We start from the raw sequence: 23,322 nt of genomic DNA, 5'->3' as shown, positions 1-23,322 counted from the left end.
AGATTATATTTATAGTTAGATATAGTTTTTTGTGAAGGTTTTTTTGTTTTAGTCCACCATGCTTTTCAAAGCTAGCAACTTTACTTAGAAGTTAGAATTTAATTGGCTAAAGGAGTTTCAAAGCTTCAGTCTCAAACCTAAGATTCATGTCCAGCTAGTAGAGAGAAATGTTTGCTCTTCTAATGAATTAGCCATTTACTTAAAGATTATCTAAGTTAATTTTGTTTGATCATCCAGAAATAGTCTTGTACATTTTTGTGACAGTAAAGTATAAATGTTTTTTTGTTTTATTCAACCTTTTTCAGCTTGTTTAATGAGAAAGGACAATAGTCATTATTACAACTTCTGGATAGTTAAAAGCCTCACCTTCTCTAGTACTAGTCAAGCACAAAATCATGACAGAGTAAAGAAATTTTTGAACTTTTCTATCCTAAAGTTTACAGTATATGAACTAGTTTATATAACTAACTAAACTACCATATAGCCAATTCACTTATCAGTGATTCATTGAGAATCATCACATACTTTAATTAACTTATGAAATATATGGAATGGATGGGCTTCAAATACTGCAATAGAACATGTACAATTATTTTATGCTGAGCAAAAGTTTTGAGAACTGAAAGTGGCAAGTTAAGTAATTTTGTACAACCTGTTGGGAGATAACCAGGAATATTAGCATAGGCAGGCCAATTTCTACACAGCTAGCAAGCTGCATACATAACAAGGAAAAACGAAAGTGTTATTAAGGGCTTTTTAGGAATGTTATGTTATGAAGACATAAAAGTAACAGAGTTTTCTGGACATTACAAGTGAGAATCCCCTTGCAAAGAGGCCAAGACCCACAACAGAAACCAGTGGCACGATTATAATAGGACTAAATAAGCCATTTATGAAGAAATTTTTGCTCTATTGGCTAGACTATACGCGGATATTTTTCTTTTCATAGTGTAAAATTTTTATTGTCTTATTCTTTGTGGCATTTCTAATTTCTAATTCATGTTGATTGCAACTTATAGTTTAGTCCCTTCACTTATCTTTTTTATTCTCTCTTTTCAATCTGAATATGATTCAAACCACTTGTAAAAAAATGTGACTGAAATTAATTGTATATTTATATAAATAATTTTTACACAAACATAATTCATTATATGTATAGTTTCATGATTCCATCCTTGAAAAAAAGAGTGCAATAAATATTAAATCAGTAAACTTCAGCAATTGATGCTTTCAGATTTTTATAATCTTTAAGAACAGTAGACTTCTTTCTTTCTTCTTCTTTTCTTATTTGGTCTTATTGGATAAATGTAAAGTAAGTATAGACTTGGAAATGTTTATCACATTAAATAGAAATAAAAAAGAGGAAAAATCAATCAAATGTGTGTTGCATATCTAAAACCAGAAAACGAAATTGAATTGAACTTACTTTCTGCTGCTACTGCAATTCTTCTCACAAACTCATCCTTTTTATTTATGCCTCGAAATTGTAATCGCATCAACTGTATCAATAACAGTGTATGTGGTAAAACCAAATATTAATTTTCACATTACAACATTAAGCAATTTATCAAAATCACATATTAAAATTGTAATAATGTGTAAAATTGCAGCTTTATAACAACAATCCAGACAACCAACCATTATTTTGGCATTCTAGAATCTGATATACACATATTTTATTGCTTCCAAAACTATCTCTTAACTAAGTAAACAACCAGTGAATCTAACACCCAAACTAACACAGAATGGAACGAATTCGTAAACTCTCACCAAAATTTTCTGAAAAATAATTATGACTGACCCACAAAGCAGATTATAAAAAGAATTATGATTGTCCAATACCTAAAAAAAATAGAATTTGTACATATGTATACATCAAAATTTATTACAGGGAAACAAATGATACTAAAAGTCAAAAGCTACCTGCCAAATTTATTTTCTATTGGAAAAATGATAAAATTTTGAGGTATTGATATCCCAAGACACGAGGTCAAACCTAAAACATGTACGTTTCTCATAGAATTACAGTTAGCAAACTGCATGATTAAGATTCTAAAAGCAACCTATACCAAAAAAGAAACGATTATAGTAAATAAATTCAAATGAAAGAACTTCAAAAAGAAAAATAGAGGTGACCAAGTCCAGAAATAAATAAATAAAATCACAATCTAATCAAAGAAAATACAAGAATGAAGATTACATACCATTATATATTTGTATATATTTCACTTTGCCCCAAATTATGTATTGGACAATCATGAGTCATGACATAGATTTCCTCTCTCTGCTTCAATTGCGCCCCATATGAACCTAATAACAAGGTGGAAAAAAATATATAAAAAGTCACAAACCACATTCAGCTCATTAATCTCTTTAAGGAAGAAAAAAATATTTATAAGAGAAAAATCAAAATTAAACCATCAAACAAATAAAACATATAAATTTATAGACATTAAACATTAAACTTAGAAAGCCCACAAGTCATACAAAAATAAACACGCACAACATATAACATATAGAGTTACTTCTTGCAAGCTTCTTTTTTTTTTGTATATTTCTCACCTTTAAATATTTCGACACCCCTGTAATAGTAAGAGTTAGTATAACTCAGATCCAATTTTCAATTTCCACTAATGTTTCAAATGCTAATTAACTAGAAATTTACAAAGGAACAACGCTGCATAAATATCCAGTTTTGACATTAGACTCCAAAAAATAACTTAGCAATCCCAAAAAAGAGTCAATCTCTAAATGAGATACAAGTAAACAAAGTAGTCAAATACTAAAAAATATGACTAGTTTCGTGAGTTAGGACTGTGATAATGTAGATTGTGTGGTCACTATCAAACTCTCTCACATTAAAAGGCTTAAAAGATGATTCCAACATTGACAAAAGTGAGATCTGCACATGTATTTGCTTAAATGCATATATATAGTTCAATTGATTAAATTAATCAATGAAACAATGACACGCAACCTTTCCATCCATCACTTTCTTTGAATGAACATCCTCTTATCCATTTCAACATTGGAATAATCTATTGTGGTAGCATCAAAGGAAACCAACCATGATAGAGTAAGGATAAATTTAAGTGTACAATTTAACTAAGTTTCTTTAATTTAGATATAGTCATACAAAATAGAAAATGCAATGTTCACTCATGATTATCAGCTATATCCACATATAGTTTATATGCTAATATATATATTGAATTCTTTTTGTTTTTTTCTTTGCTCCAACAAAAAAATTGGGTAAATTCTTGAAATTATTTATTGAAGCAAAACTTACTATTATAATGGTCAAGATATATATAAATATATATGTATATAAAGCATATAAAACAAAGTTAGCTAGAATAAGCAGCAACAGTGATATAAGAGCCAAAATATAGTAAACATTTAATACTTAACTCAAAACAAACCTTTCATTTAAAATATTAGCGTAATTAAATCAACATTACAATTCAAAAACAGAGTCATTAAAGTTTTTTTATCAATAAAGAAATCAATAAATACTTATATGTATTATTTTGGACCTCTTTTTGTTAACACTATAAAGACACGCATAGACACAACATACACACACACACACACTAAAATCAACTACTAGACGCATTACCAAGGGGGCTCATCTCATCCAAGCCCTCTGAGTGAACAACTAATGCCTGTTTCATGCCAAATTGCTGCAATGCTTTAGCCATATTCAAAACCTATTCAATGAACCACAGAAACATGAAACAAGGTATTAAAAGATTATGCTTTTCAAAGAGTTGTTTAATGTGAATTACATGCATCATCATTTATGTTGTTTAATGTGAATTACTTTATCTTTTTTATTTTACAAACGGTTCCAACATCATTTATGTAAAAGCCTTAGATATGCTAGTCACCATGAACATCATATGTAGACCACAATTCAACAAAATAGTTTTTACTTTCAACAATTCAAGTTTAGCTCTAACAATTTACAATATGGGGTCACATTCATGTCAAGTAATCAATAAAATTGATGCCACCTTTGCAATCTTGGCACCACAAGCTGCAGCAAGTATTGAAGCTCCAGTCGAAATGTTAACTGTGTTTGCTCCATCACCACTTGTTCCAACAATGTCCACTGCATCAAGTAAGCCCTCTACTTCTAAACTGTTCTTGATCATCGCCCTCACAAGCCCCACAATCTGTTTAACCACTAAAATCAATAAGTCATTTCTTTACTTATTTCCTTGAAACATACCCCCAAAAATTCTTCAGTAGAGAACCTACAGCCTATCAAAATTTCTTAGAAAATAATCAATTGCATTGATAACAGTTCTTTCTATCCAAACAGCATGGTAATAAGACTTTCAATAGTCTAAAATCCTGGCTGGACAAACTACGTTATCTAGTGTAAATAAATTCACATTGATATGAATAAAGGAACCTTACTTCCTCGAAAGTCTCTCCTCTGGCTCTCAGTAACACCAGAAAAGCACTAATCAAAGCTTCATCGGCACCACTTAGCAAAAATAATTAGCTGCAACTTGTGGTGCCAAAATTGCAAAGCCTCATCTCTTAGAAAGTCTCTCCTTTGGCTCTCAATGTCCATCAACATGAATAATAATAATATAGCTAATTATAATGTATGAAGATATAGAAGATTGAACTGTTACCACATGAGATGCTAAATTCAACAAATTTCCATAACACATTTTGCTAAATTATAAAAATTTAGAATGAAGTTAATTGTGAGAGTAGAGTACAATTTCGAGACTCAAGGAAGCCAAAATCAAACAAATGATCTCTACCGATTGAAACCCATTAATTTCCTTTGTCGATTTTGATTGAAAAGGAAATTAGGGAAGAAAATGAAACCCCATAAATTGTTGTGTTTATGTTGTCCATTTGGAATCCCTGGTAGAGATGGAATTAGAAGTCCTTGAAAGCCCTCTAATTTCGTCATTCTTGTGGCTCTCTCACTCTTCACGCCTGGGCTTGTCGAATCTAGGCCCTCGCTTGGTGCACACTCGAGGCTCTACAGCAGAATGGGTGCAGAATCGCGCCTGGTGGTGGCCCGCGAATGGAAGTCGGATTGGGTCGAAGGCACGTAGAGGTGGGCTCGCACCTGGGGTCACTTGGTTGGGGGGTTGGGTTCAAGGGTGCCTGAGATTTGGAGCTTGGCTCGAAGAAAAAGGGTTGTGAGGATGGTGCTTAAGTGGTCGGAGCTGAGGATGATGGTGGTTACGGGAGTGGCGGCTAGGGCGAAGGGAAGAGAAAAAGACGAGAAGGGGAATGGGAAAAAAGGTATCGGGGGGTAGGCTGGTTTTTTTTTTATATTTTATTTCTATTACTTTACCACTTTTTACATAGTATATATAATAATACATTTTCAAAAGACTTATAATTATGTGTTGTGGAAAGTAGCTTTTGGTGTAGTGTAGGTGTATTCTTGTTTTATTAGGAAGCATGTTAGAGTAGAATATGTGTCATTTCCATATTTTGTAACCTAAATTTTCTTGTAAATTGTTAAGAGTTTTATGTATGTATTTATTTAATTATTTGAAGATATCCTTGTGAAAGATTAAATGGGAGCATATAGGTTTAAAGAGACAATGGTGTTTTATGATAAAAGTTGCAAAAAGTGATGCTAAAGTCGTGATAGGGGTTTCGGCCATGGGTGTATATTGTGGCCAAGACTTGTTTAAGTTAAGGTTGTTAGTTTTACATGTTTAAATGTGGAGTGAGGTGCATATAAGCATGTGTTTCAATTTTATGCTTGTTGCTTTTGTTATGCTTTATGTGGAAATATATATAATTTTGCAAGATAACTAATCATGTTTTGGTAATTCACATTTTAAAACAAAGACAAGCAAAATGGGTACATTTCATTTGAAAATATGTATTTTTCTTCAATCTAATGCATGCAGATTTTTGTATATTTTATGAAAGAAAATATTGTTTTAATCCAAGATTGTGATTATAATTAAATAAATACTTGCTGGAACTGTTGGTTAATAATAAGAAAAATATTGTATATGAGATAAGTAAAACAAGTGTATCAAATAAATTGAATCCTAGTTATGTATATGATGATTGTAGTATTTTCAAATAAAAATATGTATTTTTTACACTATTATTTATGTGCAGTTTTTTTTAAATGTGTAAAAGAATATGATTTAAATTTATTTTGTGATATTAAATAAATATTTAGCTTGCTGAAACTTTTAGTGATTAAAAGAAAAATATCTTATAATTTAAAATAAGTTAGTCAAACACCCCAATAAATTAAGTCTTAAATAATATATATGAAAATGTAATTTTTCACACTTTATTTATGAATTTTCACATTTATAAACATGTCATTTTTTTAAGAGAATAGTAAAATTATTTTCTAAAAGGGAACAAAATTTGTCTATTTTTTATGTTATTTAAATAATAAATGAAATTATTAATTTATGAGAAATTTGAAAAGACTTAATGGATTATTTTATAAAGTAAATATGTTGTATTAAAATTTGTATAACAAATTTTGGGATTTAGAGAAACAGTTAATTGTAAATAAAGTATGTTGTTGAATTTTGTTTGAAGAGGCAAGAAATAAGCATGTATGAACTATTGTTTTAAGACGTTAGATTTTAATAACGCTCCCACGTATGAATGCCGCATGCAAATATACTTTTACATTAAAAAATATGTCTAATATTCAACCATATTATTTTTACTTGAAAACTATGCATGTATGATTGGTAGAAGTTGCATTATTCTTTTGTAATTTTATGTGAAAAATGTGCATGTCTAGAAATTATGTGTAAATTGCACCATGTGTGCATGGCCCATGCACACATGGGGTATATGAGTTGGGCACAAGAAAGTATTATGTGATGCTAAAGAATACTATTTGATTATGATTATATGCTCGTTGTGAAGTTTGTTCATTTTTTCTTTGCTCGGACCTGAGGTAAGGAAGTATGATAGAACTCTATTTATTTATGCTATGAATGGTAAGATGGGTTTGTTGAGGTTAAATGTTATGTATGATGATGTACCATGTGATATGAAGTATGAAATGCTATTTTGAGATGATATGATGAATTTGATGAATCATGTATTTCCTTTGTGTTGGTATGACTGGATTGCATGTGTTTTGTATGGTGTATGAGAAAGTGAATGGTTGTTAGCGTGTTCAACGTGACACAAGAAAAGGGTTACTAAGGATAAAAAGATATAACCCAAGTTACTAAGGATATAAAGACGTAACTCATAGGGTGGACGCGCCGAGGTTATTCAAGGACCAGAGCCTCCTATTTACCTCAAGATGTGACATGGACAAGATATGGGGCCATGTTCACAAAGATATGATGATGATGTTTATGATGATAATTCTTATGATGATAATGTTTATGATGATGATGTTTATGATGATAATGCTTATGATGATGATGTTTATGATGATAATGTTTACGATGATGATGTTTATGATGATGAAGTTAAGTATGATGTATAACGATGTATGAATATGAATATGTTTTGTTATGTTGTAGTTGTGTGTTGTTTGTACTACCTTACTAGGCTTTTAGCTCGCCCCCTTAGTTTCCCTTCCAGGTAGCAAATATGGTTTCTATTTGGCACGCGGGGTGATGTGGGAAGTTCCGACGTAAGAGTGTGTATGGCGTGGGGGTGTCCTATGGGCGAGAAAATGATCAGCTTAAACGCCAATTTTAAAAAATGATATTATGTTTTATTTTGTTTTCAGAACTTATCAGTGAGACTTGAACTACATTTATTTTCCTTAAAAACGTTACATGAGAACTTTATTTTATTTTAAACTATTGGGCCCAACTTGCATGTTTTAGAAAGACCCCACTGAAATTTTTATATAGTAAGTGGTTTCCTTGTATAAGTTTATGAGCATGGAGATGTTTTACAAAGAATTAGTTTAGGGCGTTTTACATTAGGACACCCAAAGTGTGCCCTAAAATGTCTTCAGTGCATTTTCCATGCTCTCAAATTCCTTATATTTTTTAGGACCCGCATGATTTATTAAGACACTCATTGCACGTCCTAAAATGTTTTATTTTAGAACGGTCAATGAGCATCCTAAAAAATCTATTATTTAATTTTAGGACTTACATCTATGTGAGTGCCCTAAAAAAGTGTCCTAAAAGCCAATTTTTGTAGTAGTGATAGTGATAGTGCATTTTAATAGAGGAAAGATAAATTAATTTGGATTCAAACATATGTATTTTCTACCATCTCTCATTCTCTTTTTTCCTTGGAGCTTGTATAATCTTTCATACTCTAATATATCCAGAAAAATAGGTAAAATAAATAAAAAATTTATATTACATATAAATATATATATATATATGGATAGAGATTCTATTGATATATATAAATATATATATATGGATATATATATACAAATAACAAAGATTATGTTGATGTTATATGGATAGAGTGAGTTTAAACTTTCTTAACAGAGTGAGTTCAAACTTTCCTTAATAATTCCATGACAGCCTTATAGGAGCAATGAAAGTGGTAGGAGAGAGTGAAATTGTTTGTCTTCTACTATATATTTATATATATATATATAAAGGTGTTGAGAGAGTGTAGATATAAACTGTTGTTGAGAGGAAATGGAAAGAAAATTGAATTGGTAATTTATTTCTACTTTGCAGTGATTTGAGTTTAATATTTTTAGTTACAATACGAAGGCCAAATCTAGAGACAGATGGAGAGAAAGAGTGTGTGAGAGACTCACCCAGGGTGAAAACGGTGATATGTTCTTAGAAGTATAACAATGTTGTGATCATCCTCTGAGAATGTTATGTTGGATGCAACTTCGATGATGGTACCCACTACCACCAATGGCCACTATTTGGTTATGGAGATCACGAACCCAAGCAAGGTTGTCCCGCAAGGACTCCACCAAGGAATCCTAACTAAAGGCTATCATCATTATTGCGATCAATTTTTTGTTGCTTTACGATGGTTAGCTACTCTAGCAATGGCCATCACTGAAGCTGGAGGAGAAGATATCTCCAAAATTTTCGTCAGGCCCATTCTTAGAGCAAACTGTAATTTTACAAAAAAATATATTTAAAGTTTTATATTAAGTCGTATAATTGAATAAAGTTTCTATAGGTCGTATTTTTGCATTATAACTTTTCAATGTATGTAAAAGTAAAAAATTCCCAAAAAAATTTGTTCTATATTTATTTGATATTTTTATCAATATAAATGTGTAATTTATTAATACAAATTATGTAAGAACTATATTTATTTGATAGTTTTATTGACATAAATGTGTAATTATATGTATGCATATGAAAACAAATTATAGATAAAAAATTTCTTCTATATTTATTTGATATTTTTAATAAATATAATTGTGTGTAATTGCATGTATGATATGCATATGAATACAAACTATATATATGTGATAATTTATAATTATATTTGACACAAATATGGAAAATTATTATAAAAGAGTTTCAAATGTGTCACATTTTCCTGAGGTGGAGGTTGACAATTCAAAAAGACAAAAAGTTTCAATTATGTCACGTTTTCTTGAAGTAGAGGTTGACAATTCAAAAATAAATTGTACTTCAATTGATATGACTAATCTTCCTACCGATCTTGGGTTGCGACCTCCAATTTCCAGTTACAACCCAAATATACAAGATGAAATTCGAAGATATTATCTACAACAAGGTTCTTGTCAACCAAGAAGTTATGAATTTCCTAAGACATTCTTTGGAATGAAGGACCATCGATTCAACATTGCATGGTTTGATCAATTTTCTACTTTGTTGGAATATAGCATCATTAAGGATTCTGCATTTTTTCTGTTTTGCTATCTTTTCAAATCAAACATTGGAAAACAAGCTGGTGGCAACACATTTGTTAGTGAGGGTTTTTCAAATTTGAAGAAAATGAGCATACTTGAAAAACATGTTAGAAATCACAATAGTAGTCACTACAAGTGTTACAAGAAATGTGAAACTTTAATGGATGGAAAACAACAAATTGAACACATTTTTTAAATAAGAACATCAAAGATCGAATAAGTTACCGTGTTCGATTAATTGCTTCTGTTGATTATATTCACTTTCTTGTACGACAAGGTCTTACATTTCGTGGTCATGATGAGACCCAAGATTCTAATAATCAAGGTAACTTTCTTGAACTTCTAAATTTTCTTGCTAGTCATAACGATGAAGTTAGAGTTGTTGTTTTGAAAAGTGCTTCTGAGAATCTTAAACTGACTTCACCAAAGATTCAAAAAGACATTGTAAATGCCCATGCTATGGAACACAATTAATGTTATTTTTTCTATTTTAGTTGATGAATCTCATGATGTATCTATAAAGGAGCAAATGTTCATAATGTTTTGTTATGTGGACAAGAGAAGGTTTGTGAATGAGTGACTCATCGGTATTGAACATGTTCCTAATACCACTGCAATCTCACATAACTTACCAATTGATAAGTTCTTTTCAAACATGGATTGAGCATATCCAGATTACGAGGCCAAGGGTATGATGGAGCTAGTAACATGAGTGGAGAGTTTAACGGGTTGAAAAGTATTATCATGAAGGAGAATGAATGTGCTTTGTTTTGTCCATTATTTTGCTCATCAACTACAATTAGCACTCTTGGGTGTGGCAAAGAAGCATGATTTAATAGGCATTTCCCTTGTTATTCATGTTTTACTAATACTTGATTCATAAACAATTTATATATATAATGATTTGTATTTTTATGAAAAAATAGGTGTAAATGTGGAATTTTTTCCTTGCGAATTCTATTCACGAGTGAAGCTCTATACTACGAGACATCCTGAAAGGGCATCACACGATGGTGAGGGAGTTGGGGTAAGAGAGTCACCCTCACTAGGCGAGGGACTTCGGCCACTTGCCAATCCAAACTTCACCCTCGCTATGCGAGGGTCCCCAGCTGGTCATCCGCGTGCGCCCCATTCCAGCAGGCATCAAGCCTCGTCTACACTCAGGAGAAGAAGGTCAGCCTCACTACACGAGGCACCCTCGTTATGCGAGGGTGAGGCTTCGTGGTGGCATCCATGCCCCTAGCCTCGCGACGCTGCACCCGGGGGAAGGAAAGGCAGCCTCGCTATGCGAGGGTGCTGCCTTGTTACGATGCCCGTGTCCTGAGCCATGCCTACGCCTGGAGGAAAAGGACCAGCCTCGCTACGCGAGGTACCCTCGCTATGCGAGGGTGTGGCCTTGCCACGGCGTCCATGCTGCGAGTCTCGTGTCCATGTGACCCACATAAGCCGGCCCTGACCCTTGACACCTTGACTTCTCAGGACGTGCATAGGTTGAAGCCTCCTTGGCATAGGCACGAGATCACTTGGGGGAATCTTGTTGACATGTCTAACGAACATGGAGCATTGAACGGGAATTTATGAGGACAACCGAGTACGGAACACGTGCGCTGACACGGGGTGTACGATTATGGAAAGAACAGAGGCACGACCCTATGATCTGCGTCTGAGGAGTAGTGGCGGTACGGACCTGTACGAAGCGTAGTGGTACCACTTGGACACCCTCGACCATACGCCAGAGCCGACAGTACTATGTCCAAGGCCACGACTCTGACACCATCAGGGTAGACACCACTACGCCCTGAGCCACTACTTTATCAGAGTACCTATGTACGTCCCAGTGGTCTGGGACTTGTTTGTATCCTGGGCCAATAGAGCCTCCCCTATAAATAGGCTCCAACCCCTCAGGCTAAGGGGTTGGAAAACTGAATGTAAAAACGAGACTTATGAAATATATGCTTCTGGTTCTCATGCTTGCCTGATTTTTCTCCTGTTGTTTAGAGTTCTTTCTATCTAACTCATAGCTTCTTATAGTATAGAGATTGAAGTTTTCTAACCATCAATCGTTGACGAGTTCTTACCGTCAACAGTTTGGCGCCGTCAGTGGGAACGTAAGCACCAAGCTACTGTTCTTCCATTACTTCCGGCAAGGAGAAATGTCAAGACATTCGAAGCGACTCAGGGAGCCTCGAGAGGTGGAGGTCCACCTTACCGGAGTCCAACTGAAGGCCTCCATGATGGATCCACCTCCACCCCGAGACGCAGAGCTCCCAAGGGACCCTGAGGTTCACGATAATGACAGGGAGACCTCGTCACCGGCCTCCCCGCCTGGTGAGAATCCTCCAAGGACAACTACTGTACCACTCGGGAAGGCCAGCGAGTTCCCTCCCCCTAAATCGCTACAGATACCGAACTCCGGCCGGCAAGACCCGGGCCCCTCAACGCACAGACGCGATAAGCAACCCCGGGTCCATTCCGTGAGCTCGAGTTCTAAATCTCGTTTCTATGAAGAGGAGATTCGTGAACTGCACCGTAAAAACCAAAGACTGGAGACTACCCTGGAGAACATGCAGGAGGTGCTGAATGACCTGTTGCAAGGTAAGTCAAACGTGACCCTGCCCAAGAGGAAAGAGAAGGGTCGGGAAACCACTGTCCCAGTAGACGATGGAAGAACCAGATACTCCACCAGTAACACCCCCAGGGAAAAGCCACAAGAGCATCCTAGACCATCGAGGCCACCCCAGGAGCCAAAGCAAGGGAACAATGGTGGCTCTCGCAACGACGTCGAGGTCACCTCAAAGAGGACGCCCTCAGACCTACGAGAGGAGCTCAGCAAGAAGAGGGTGAATAAGAGAACTACCCCTCCTACTGTCCCCCGGGACGGCAAAGGAAAGGAAGATGTCAACCCGTCCATGTTGAGGGACTCCCTGAAGAAGAGGAGGCAAGACCTCGATACGGAGATGAAGAGCCTGCGGAGTAAGATTGTCACCGTGTCTGGAGGGCAAAGCCTTGAGGAAGAGTTCGACTATGAATCGCCTTTCACCAAAGAGATCCAAGCCATTCGACTCCCAGCCAACTTCAAGGAGCCTCATATGACCCCGTATGAAGGAAGCACCGACCCCAAGTACCATCTAGACGCATTCAATGACTTAATGAAGCTGAGGGGGATAAGTAGCGGGGCTAGATGCCACTGTTTCGCAGTCACGTTGAAAGGGCCTGCATACAAATGGTTTAAGAGACTTCGACCGGGGTCCGTCAGGTCTTGGCAACAATTTTCAGACGAATTTCTCCAGCAGCATCATGCCGTGCGTGATTAGACAATGCCAGGGACTAGCCTAGCCAATGTAAAACAGGGCGAAAATGAGAGCCTAAAAAACTATATCCATAGGTTCAATATGGAAGCAGCCAAAGTGGGGAGCCTGACCCGCAGAGAGTTAAAAATGGCCATCACCGCCGGGGTGCTTCCGGGAAGCAAGTTGTGGGATAATATGCTCAAGAGGGAAGTCACAGATCTAGATGACTTCTACGAGAGAGCGCAGAAGTATATTCGTGTAGAGGATGGTCACGCGAACTTAAAGGCGGGAATGGGCGAGTCCCCTGCACAGCCCCCAACCAATGAAGGGTCAAATGGCGCGGAACACCTGAGGAAATACTACTCGTAAGACTTCCACTCCCAACACAGGCAGTAGATGTGTTTAGTTTGTCGCAGGATAGGCTATCTCAGTAGACGAGAATCAAAGAGGTTACCTACATAACCCCCAAGTAAATGTAAGCCCTCTATATGCATGTCGTTGTAATCTGATTACTATAAATGAAAATGTTCACAACTTCACATGTGATTTTTTTCTTTTTCATGCGAGCATCAACCAAACTGCCTGCTGAATTAAATCTCACCAAGCACTTGGGGGGTAGGACAGGAGGCATGAGCAACAAAAAAAAAATAAATCTCTCTTATATTCAAAAGGATTAGCTACCCTTATGAATATCAAAGGAACGGTCTAAAAGGATGACCTCTAACTAAAGGCCGACACCCCAAGAGGTGAGGCCGTAAGGAGGGAATCGCCCAATAAGTCTAGATCGGCCATTAAGCCGGCTAGCCAAAAAGGGTCTTACAAGTGACCCTTGGAAAAAATAGTACTATGTATAAGGACGAGAAGGACGCTTCTCGCAAAAAATAACAAGCGCGCGCAATGAATATAAAAGGACCCCAACAGCCCAACGGGTTAATGTGTCCTTACAAGTATAATCAAGGTGCACTGGAAAGATTATCGCCATCAGATCAAAGAAAGATATGTGATCCACGAACAACAGCAATAAGAGGGATCTACTAGAGCACCTCAAGAGCTTTGGAGGAGGATAGAACCCTTGAACTCGTGAAAATAAGTTGGAGAGCATGCCACTAGGCTACGCAGATCTTGGTGTGGACAAGTGGCTTCGAAACTTGGGTTCCGCGATTGAGGATGATTAGTCCTTACGCAACCTTAGGAACTTACGTGGAGCCCCCAAGTATTAGGTGGCTATTGTGTTTCTTCAAACACTAAGAAGAAACACAACTCCAAGCCACACTTCGGGCTTCTTCGAGCGACGTTGGAAAAATTTCTAAGGCTAAGTCCCCCAAGGCTGGCCGTGCGTGTCAAGCAAGAAAAATAGAGAGAGTCTACAAACACACTTAAAAGTGTACTTATAGACTCGAGGGGAAGTGTAAATGTGGAATTTTTTCCTTGCGAATTCTATTCACGAGTGAAGCTCTATACTACGAGACATCCTGAAAGGGCATCACACGATGGTGAGGGAGTTGGGGTAAGAGAGTCACCCTCACTAGGCGAGGGACTTCGGCCACTTGCCAATCCAAACTTCACCCTCGCTATGCGAGGGTCCCCAGCTGGTCATCCGCGTGCGCCACATTCCAGCAGGCATCAAGCCTCGTCTACACTCAGGAGAAGAAGGTCAGCCTCGCTACACGAGGCACCCTCGTTATGCGAGGGTGAGGCTTCGTGGTGGCATCCATGCCCCTAGCCTCGCGACGCTGCACCCGGGGGAAGGAAAGGCAGCCTCGCTATGCGAGGGACCCTCGCTATGCGAGGGTGCTGCCTTGTTACGATGCCCGTGTCCTGAGCCATGCCTACGCCTGGAGGAAAAGGACCAGCCTCGCTACGCGAGGTACCCTCGCTACGCGAGGTACCCTCGCTATGCGAGGGTGTGGCCTTGCCACGGCGTCCATGCTGCGAGTCTCGTGTCCATGTGACCCACATAAGCCGGCCCTGACCCTTGACACCTTGACTTCTCAGGACGTGCATAGGTTGAAGCCTCCTTGGCATAGGCACGAGATCACTTGGGGGAATCTTGTTGACATGTCTAACGAACATGGAGCATTGAACGGGAATTGATGAGGACAACCGAGTACGGAACACGTGCGCTGACACGGGGTGTACGATTATGGAAAGAACAGAGGCACGACCCTATGATCTGCGTCTGAGGAGTAGTGGCGGTACGGACCTGTACGAAGCGTAGTGGTACCACTTGGACACCCTCGACCATACGCCAGAGCCGACAGTACTATGTCCAAGGCCACGACTCTGACACCATCAGGGTAGACACCACTACGCCCTGAGCCACTACTTTATCAGAGTACCTATGTACGTCCCAGTGGTCTGGGACTTGTTTGTATCCTGGGCCAATAGAGCCTCCCCTATAAATAGGCTCCAACCCCTCAGGCTAAGGGGTTGGAAAACTGAATGTAAAAACGAGACTTATGAAATATATGCTTCTGGTTCTCATGCTTGCCTGATTTTTCTCCTGTTGTTTAGAGTTCTTTCTATCTAACTCATAGCTTTTTATAGTATAGAGATTGAAGTTTTCTAACCATCAATCGTTGACGAGTTCTTACCGTCAACAATAGGTACTTTTCTCACCGTAGTGTCTAATGTGGTGAATGTTGGAGCCTCATCTATGCATCATGACATTCTTCAAAAAAAAAAAAAGTTGTCAATGTCATCGAAGCCTTTAAAGGTGGTGAAGTTTTGAGTGGAAGAAGCCAAAATCAAGAAAGTGGAATTAAGTTTCCATGTGATACATATTGGGGATCACACTTAGGTAATTTCGTAAGCTTTACTATCATGTTTTCGTCTATTATTGATGTGCATGAGGAAATTACAAATGATAGATTTAATAGTGAGAAAAAATATGAAGAATCTATTATGTTACAGATGGTGCAAACATATGATTTTTCTTTAGCTTGCCTTTGGTGGAGAATATTCTTGGGATCACAAATTAGTTGTCACAGGTCTTACAAAAAGGTGATCAAGATATTGTGAATGTCATGGATTTGGTTAAAATATGCAAGAAACAACTAGAAATGATGAGAGACAAAGGCTGGGATTCTTTAGTGGAAGAAGTTGGTAATTTTTGTATGGAGTTCAATATTGATGTTCTTGATATGAATCATATGTGTTGTCCTCAAGAGAAATCACGGTGCAAGGCTCCAAATCTTACAAATTTTCACTACTTCTGTATTTATTTTTTGAATACCATGATAGATTTACAGCTACAAGAGCTAAATAGTCACTTTAATGAGGCTAATACTAAGTTGCTACTTTGTTAGCATGCTTATCTCCAGCTAATTAATTTTTTGGTTTTGACAAGGGAAAGTTAATCTGTGTTGCTCAACTTTATCCATGTGATTTTTCTAAGTTGGATATAAAGGTACTACAATATAGCCTTCAAATCTATATTGATGATATGTGCTCTTATGTCAAGTTTTCATATTTGAAAGGGATGTTTGATCTTTCTATGAAAGTAGTTGAGACAAGAAAGGATGAGGTATATCTGGTTTATTTGCTTATTAAATTCCCATTAATGCTTCCAGTTGCAACAACTTTGGTAGAAAGAGCATTCTCTGCAATGAACGTTGTGAAGAATCAAATGCGCAACAAAATGGGAGACCAATGGTTGAATGATATCCCGACTGTGTATCTTGAGAAGGATGTATTCAATGCTATTGATAATGAGCCAATCATCCATTATTTTCAAACACATGAAATCTTGTCGACGACAACTTTAAATGTATGAGCTGAAAATTTGATTTATTGTGCTAAGATTATATGACAAGGGTGTACTTTTTTTTAAGTAATAATTGGGATTTCTTGATAATCAATATTCAGAAAAGTAGTCTCCATAATTTTAATTAACTTTTTAGCATATTATATTATTATTATTATTTTTTAAATTACGCCCCCTTCAACTAATTCCTGGGTCTGCCATTGAGTGGGATGGAAGGGACCTAACAGAGAAAAAATAACTAAGTACAAAAAATCTGCAACCTACAAGGAACAAAACTCGGAAGGTGGAAAAATACTTACCAACCCTGGAGAACTCCAGTAGAAGGGCTGGGTTGGTCCGCGTTAGGAAACCATTTGTGAACAAAAAATGATCTTCATAATCCCGCGCATGGCTCTCGTTGAGATGTGGATCCTTATACGTCATGTGGGTGTACTTCATCAGGGTGTAAAGCCTAATGAGATCACCCTATTTCTTCTTAGGGTAGGCTGAAAATTGTACAAATAGAAGATTTATGTTGGAGAAGGCTCGGGCACAGTCTTTCCTCCGGTACAAGACGTACAAGCCCGTAAGGACCCTGTAGCTGTTGGGGGACAATTTGAAAGGAGGAATACCTATGAACTTCCTGAAGTTCACGAAATATTGGTGTAGAGGCAGTGTTACTCCCACTTGGAGGTGCGACTGGCTCAGGCCCGAGGTCTATCACACTCTAATGCGTTCTATCTGTTTCTTGACAAAGGTGGACAAGGCATCCGTCTTCAATCCCATAGTGCTTTATTATGTGCTCCATGGCCCCGGGATGTTTTAGCTTGCTCGAAAGTTGCTCCAACTTGAATCCTAAGGTTGTGTATTTTTTACTAGGGTGAGGTAACGGGGCCCAGATTGCCTCCTCTTCGGGGAAGGGGTTGTCGCCTCGCAATGGCCTCTCCACCACTGGAGCGACTTCCCTTACTACTAATTCTCTAGCCTACTCCTATGTCGATGCGCCTGCCCTCCACCTACCTACCTCCTTCTCGGGCAATGGTGAGTAATTCCTGGTCAAACACGTAGAATCCTTGCTGGTGCAAGTCACGGAGTTCATCGGACATCTGAAAACAAAAACCAAGCAGTTGGCGCTTTGACCCAAGGAAAATGGCCAAAAACACTAGAGTTCCCTAAGACAACTGCTTTAGAAGTGGAGAAGGAGAATTTTTTTTTCTAAGAAAATGAGTGTCCCTGTAACCCTAAAACAGCTCCCGGAAAAACTCGAACATCACCGGATTCTGGAAATTTCCCAAAAACCAGTTGAATGTCGAATAATGAAAAAAATGCAAATGACCGCTAATAAAGTCCAAAGCTAGGTGAAAAAAGGTAAATTTAACCTATAAACCCCAATCGTTTCACTAGCCTAAACAAAACCCAAAAAAATCCAATATATGAGTAAAAACATATGAACAAAGAAAAGTGATCAAGGATTACTTACTCTACATGAAGCACTGATAGGTGCTGGGCCTTATGCTAACGTGGAAATATCGAGTTTAATTGACCCATAAATATCTCTTCCTCCTCAAATGTTCCAGGATCAACGAACGAAGAAAGTCACTGAGAGCAACAGTGTTCTTAGTGAAACGAGAGTTTTTAGAGCTCTAAGAGTGGGAAAATTTGAAGGAAAGTACTGAAAAGTATATGGGGGTAAGGTTTGAATATATACCCTTGAGCGTGGATGATAAGTAACTTAACCCTGATCGTTGATTACCTAGGGAGTAGGAACTCAAGTGTGATCCAACAGTCTCGGTTTCCAAGGCGCAGATCATGATAAAAAATGTGAAAGGACGTCTGGGTACGAAATAGACGTCTTGGGAACGAAAAAGACCCCTCATTAAATGACATCGATTGGTGGACCCAACAATACGGAGTCGACATGTGGCGTCACCTTTTTAGAGGTGTCAAGCCTTGGGGATTTCCAAGCGTCACAACCCGAGTACAGCCCATGCTATTACTTAGATCGAGAAAACTCCACTGTCCGAGTACGAGTAAAGACTTGGGGGGAAAATGTTGTACGTGTTTACATAATGCCATACATGGCACACATTATGGAGTAATTTCATCCTCATAAGAGTTTATTAAGTCTTGGAGCTTGTCTCGAGCTCCACGGGAGGAAAGCCTAGCCTTGAATCATAATTCACCACCACCGGAGGTCTGTGTCCTCGTGGGAATGCTCCCTCTCGAGGACCATATTCCAGGATGTCGTTCCAAGTCTTGGTACATGACCATCTCATACCCTTAAGTCTTTCAGGTTTTCAAGATCTATTCTCCAAGTGTGGAGGACACTTGCCAGGTGTCAAGCATAGTGACCCTGGACCACAAGCAACCATTTGACATCCACTATTGTACGAATCGTGGCATCGATTCCGTACAAGCGACAAGTAGGATGTCTCATGACATTTTCTGACATGGGAGATCGTACAGCTACCCACCTAACACTGTCAGGAGCGTGTTGCCCCATAAAATAGTTGGTTGGTACCTCTTATTGGGCCCACTGAGATACGCAGGGACCCACCAGCACATTGACTATTGGAATTTATCATTTATTATGTGTTTAAGTCTCCATTAAGGGAGAATGATTGTAATAAATTCTCTTTAGTGAAGTTAATTGCCATCTGTCATCTATAAATAGGGCTAGGGCACATATTATAAAGGATGTCAAACATTTTGTATTCAGAGCATTGCTAAAATGTTGCATGAAACCTCTATGAAAGCTTAATACCTCCAAGCTTTCTCATTATAATACAAGTGGCTCGTGGACTAAGGTTCATTTATAACCTGATCCACATAAAACCCCTCGTCTCAACCTTTGTTTTCTTTAAGCTTTTCATAATTAGTTGTTAGCAAAATAACTAATCAACACGATGTAATGGTGAAAATTAAATTAAATATTAATAACACTACATACATTAATAATAATAATTAGAAATGCCATATGTATAAAGCTATATATATCTTAATAAATAGAATTTTAGATATACGTTCACTTCTACTTTTCATCTCAAATTCATATTTTTATTTTATTTCCCTTTATTTTTTCCCTCATAGTCTTAAAATCAATATCTTAATAAATTGATGACAAAGAAGGAGTGAATCCAGTCCATAATATTTTACTCATATGGTTTGAAAGTTTTCGCTCTCTCTCTTGGTTGTCCTTCTTCTCCTTTGAAGTTCTGTCACCGTTAGTGTTTGAGTTCGAAGTGGTGATTGTGGTCTCTTGGTCGTGTTTCGTTATGGATTCCGATGAGTTAGCCGCGCTTCAATATGCTTTAGATGTTGATATTTCTGATGAAACTATTCAAGGTGATCTTGATGTGAACGTTATCTCTAAGGGGTTAGAGAAGGTCGCTCGTTCTCTTGTTGGATGTATCATTTCAGCACGTAATATACCCCGTGAGGCTGTTTTGATTTCAACTAATAATATGTGGAAGTTAAAGGGGACTTTTGAGGTTGATCTTGTCAAGCCTAATCTGTTTCTCTTTAAGTTCGTTCTTGACGACGATCGTCTTCGTGTTCTTAGAGGCGGACCGTGGATAGTGGAGCACTCCTTGTTGGTTTTGGCTGAACCAACCGGGATTGGTAACTACTCGGATCTGTGTTTTAATTAGGTTTCTTTCTGGATTCAGTTGCACAACTTACCGATTTGTTGTCTTTTGACTGAGGTTGGATACGAAGTTGGTGCGCTCATTGGCCCTGTGATTGAGGTGGCGACTGGTTCTTTTGGTGATCATCTGGGTCGTTTTCTCCGAGTACGGATTTCCATTGACATTACTAAGCCCCTTCCCCGTGCCGTAAAGGTTGGTTTAATCTCTGGTATGGATAAAAGTCTCGTTGCTTTGAAATTTGAACACCTCCCAGATCTTTGTTTTAATTGTGGAATTATTGGGCACCTGATTAGAGAATGTAAAGCTAAGGTTTTTAGTGTGAATGGGAAACCTTGCTTTAAGTATGGAGAATGGATCAAAGCCTTGCCCTCTGTGAAAAATTATGCCCCTGTAAAATGTTCTCGTGTGGTTGCTAATCGTGGTTCTAGTTCGGAGCCCAATGGTGTGACGGCAAGGGCTGCTGTTGATCCGGTTTAGAAGGAAAAAATTTCGACTGGTAACGTGCACTCGCCACGCCCTGATTTACGCCAGCACTCAGGGAAGGGGAAGACAATGGTTTCAGAACCTGTTGTCAAAGTTGCAGCTATCCCGAATTCTTCTCTTTCTAATGGAATTGTTATTAATGAGGATAGTGTACTCGTGATTGACTGTGGCAAAAAATCTATTACTGAAAAAGATAATATTAATGGGAATAATGCTGATTGTGTGGCTCTTAAAGAAGTAATTCCTGAAGATTCTCCTCCTTTATGTCCTTCAATTTGCTCGGGTATTAAATCTCTAAATATTGGCAAAAGTTTGATTGCTTCTACCGTCAATAGTGTGGACCCTACTGTTGAAAGTCTTCCTTTGGCTTTTAATCCTTTAAAAAATAATGATGTTGTGTTGGACTTGAGTGGGGACACTTCCTCACGTAATATTAATTTGCATGGGGAGGAATCCTATATGCATGGGTCTAATCCCATTGAGAAGACAGATGATGTACCTATCATTAATTCACTAAATAATAGTGATGTTGTTTTGGACTTGAATGGGGACCCTTCCTCACGTGCTAGTAGCTTGCATGAAGAACACTCTTACGTGCATGAGACTACCCCCATCGAGAAGTCAAACAGTGCAGTCATTTTTGGTTCTACAGCACAGACCAACTCTCTTTCTCCTCCTTCCTATGCCGCTGGAAGTAAGAGATGTATACTCCCTGCTTCTTTTGGAGTTGTCGCTGCTTCTCGTAGTCGCCGGGGACGCAAAGCTGGTACCCATACGGGATCCCATGGTGATTTTTTATCTGTTCAAAAGCCACCTCGTGTGGTTAAAAGAAAATTAAAGAGTCAAGCGGAACCTCAGCTCTTGAGCTCTTTGGTTGATGAGGTTTTGGTCCCTCTTTCTGTTGCTTCGGATGTTTTACCGGGAGTGGTTGATGACGAAGCTGTTGACACTATCTCAATGGCGGACCTAGCGGTGGAGCTAGGCCGCCGAGCATTATGAATTGCCTCGTGTGGAACGTTCAAGGTCTAGGCCAGGACCAGACATTCCAAGCTTTGCTTGGCCACGTTAAGAAGTTGAAGCCAGACTTTGTTTTTCTGTCCGAAACTCTTACCTCGCAGTCTCAATTGGAAGTTCTTCGAGTTCGTCTTGGTTTTTGTGGTAAGATTGTTGTTGAGAAAATTGGTCGTAGCGGTTGTCTCTATCTGATGTGGGGGGACTCCATTGATGTTGAGCTTATCCAATTCTCTAAGTTTCATATTGACGTGTTCATCCATGTTGTTGGTTCCCCATCTTGGCGTTTTACGGGGTTGTATGGTCAGCCTGATGTTAGCCTTAGGAAGGATTTCTGGCGTTTCTTGGGTATGTTGGCTTCGTCTTATGACGGTCCTTGGTTGTGCGGGGGTGACTTGAATGAAATTATTCTTGCTAGTGAGAAAGATGGTGCGGGGTCTAGGCCCAATTACCTCATGAGGAACTTCAAACAAGCTTTATATGATTGTGATCTTGTTGATTTGGGTTTCTCGGGCCCGAAGTTTACTTGGTGTAATAGGCACAAAGATAGCACATTCACTCAGGTACGTCTTGACCGCATGCTTGGTAATCCGAAATGGTTCGATTTGTTCCCTAGTTTTTCTGTGTCTCATCTTAGCTTTTGGGGTTGTGATCATCGACCTCTTCATGTCCAATTTAATCATACTAATGAGGGCATTAAGGGGCATGTGTTGCTTAAGTCTCGGTTTCATTATGAGACTGCTTGGGAGGAGGATGAGGAATGTGGGAATATTGTTTCTTTGTCTTGGAATAGCAGTGTGGGGTATAACTTTGAGACTTTGGCTACTAAAATTGCTAATGTTGCCACTAATCTTGGTCGTTGGAACACTACTGTGTTTAAAAGGCATCATAATAATATTAAGAAAAAGCAAAAACAATTAAAAAGTTTGGATGCTTCTCTCTCGGCTGCTAATTTGAAAGATTATGTGTCTCTTGAGAAGGAATTGGATGTGCTTCATTACAAAGAAGAAAAATATTGGGCACCCCGCTCTAAGCAGAATTGGCTCAAGCTGGGTGACCACAACACTGCTTATTTTCATAAGAGTGCCATTGCTCCGAAAAAAAGAAACTTTATTGGCTCTCTTTTTTATAAGAATGATACTGAAGTGTTTGGGCAAGATAACCTCGCGGGTGTCTTTCAAGACTATTTCCAGTCTATTTTTGAGTATGGTTCTCCTACTTGTGCTAATATGGATCCTGTTCTTAATGCTATTGTTCCCAAGGTCACTTCTCGTATGAATGATCAACTGACTAGACCCTATACTGGCGAGGATGTGAGGA

The 23,322-nt window shown here is 38.1% G+C and overlaps 2 protein-coding genes across 2 annotated transcripts; both read left to right on the top strand.

Moving 5' to 3' along the window:
- Nucleotides 1–9,446: 9,446 nt before the first annotated feature.
- LOC133806191 (uncharacterized) lies at nucleotides 9,447–10,657 on the top strand. The gene is made up of 4 exons (XM_062244313.1): nucleotides 9,447–9,932; nucleotides 10,028–10,151; nucleotides 10,321–10,390; nucleotides 10,501–10,657. Exons 1-4 carry the CDS (start codon nucleotides 9,447–9,449, stop codon nucleotides 10,655–10,657), a joined length of 837 nt encoding a protein of 278 aa, XP_062100297.1.
- Nucleotides 10,658–16,142: 5,485 nt separating this feature from the next.
- Nucleotides 16,143–16,891, top strand: LOC133806190 (uncharacterized). The gene is made up of 3 exons (XM_062244312.1): nucleotides 16,143–16,221; nucleotides 16,360–16,419; nucleotides 16,596–16,891. Exons 1-3 carry the CDS (start codon nucleotides 16,143–16,145, stop codon nucleotides 16,889–16,891), a joined length of 435 nt encoding a protein of 144 aa, XP_062100296.1.
- The last annotated feature ends 6,431 nt before the right edge of the window (nucleotides 16,892–23,322 follow it).

Source organism: Humulus lupulus, chromosome X (genome assembly GCF_963169125.1).
Source record: "Humulus lupulus chromosome X, drHumLupu1.1, whole genome shotgun sequence".
NCBI classification, from domain to species: Eukaryota; Viridiplantae; Streptophyta; class Magnoliopsida; order Rosales; family Cannabaceae; genus Humulus; species Humulus lupulus.
The sequence above is the reverse complement of the archived record's forward strand: the minus strand, read 5'-3'. Positions and strand labels throughout refer to the sequence as shown.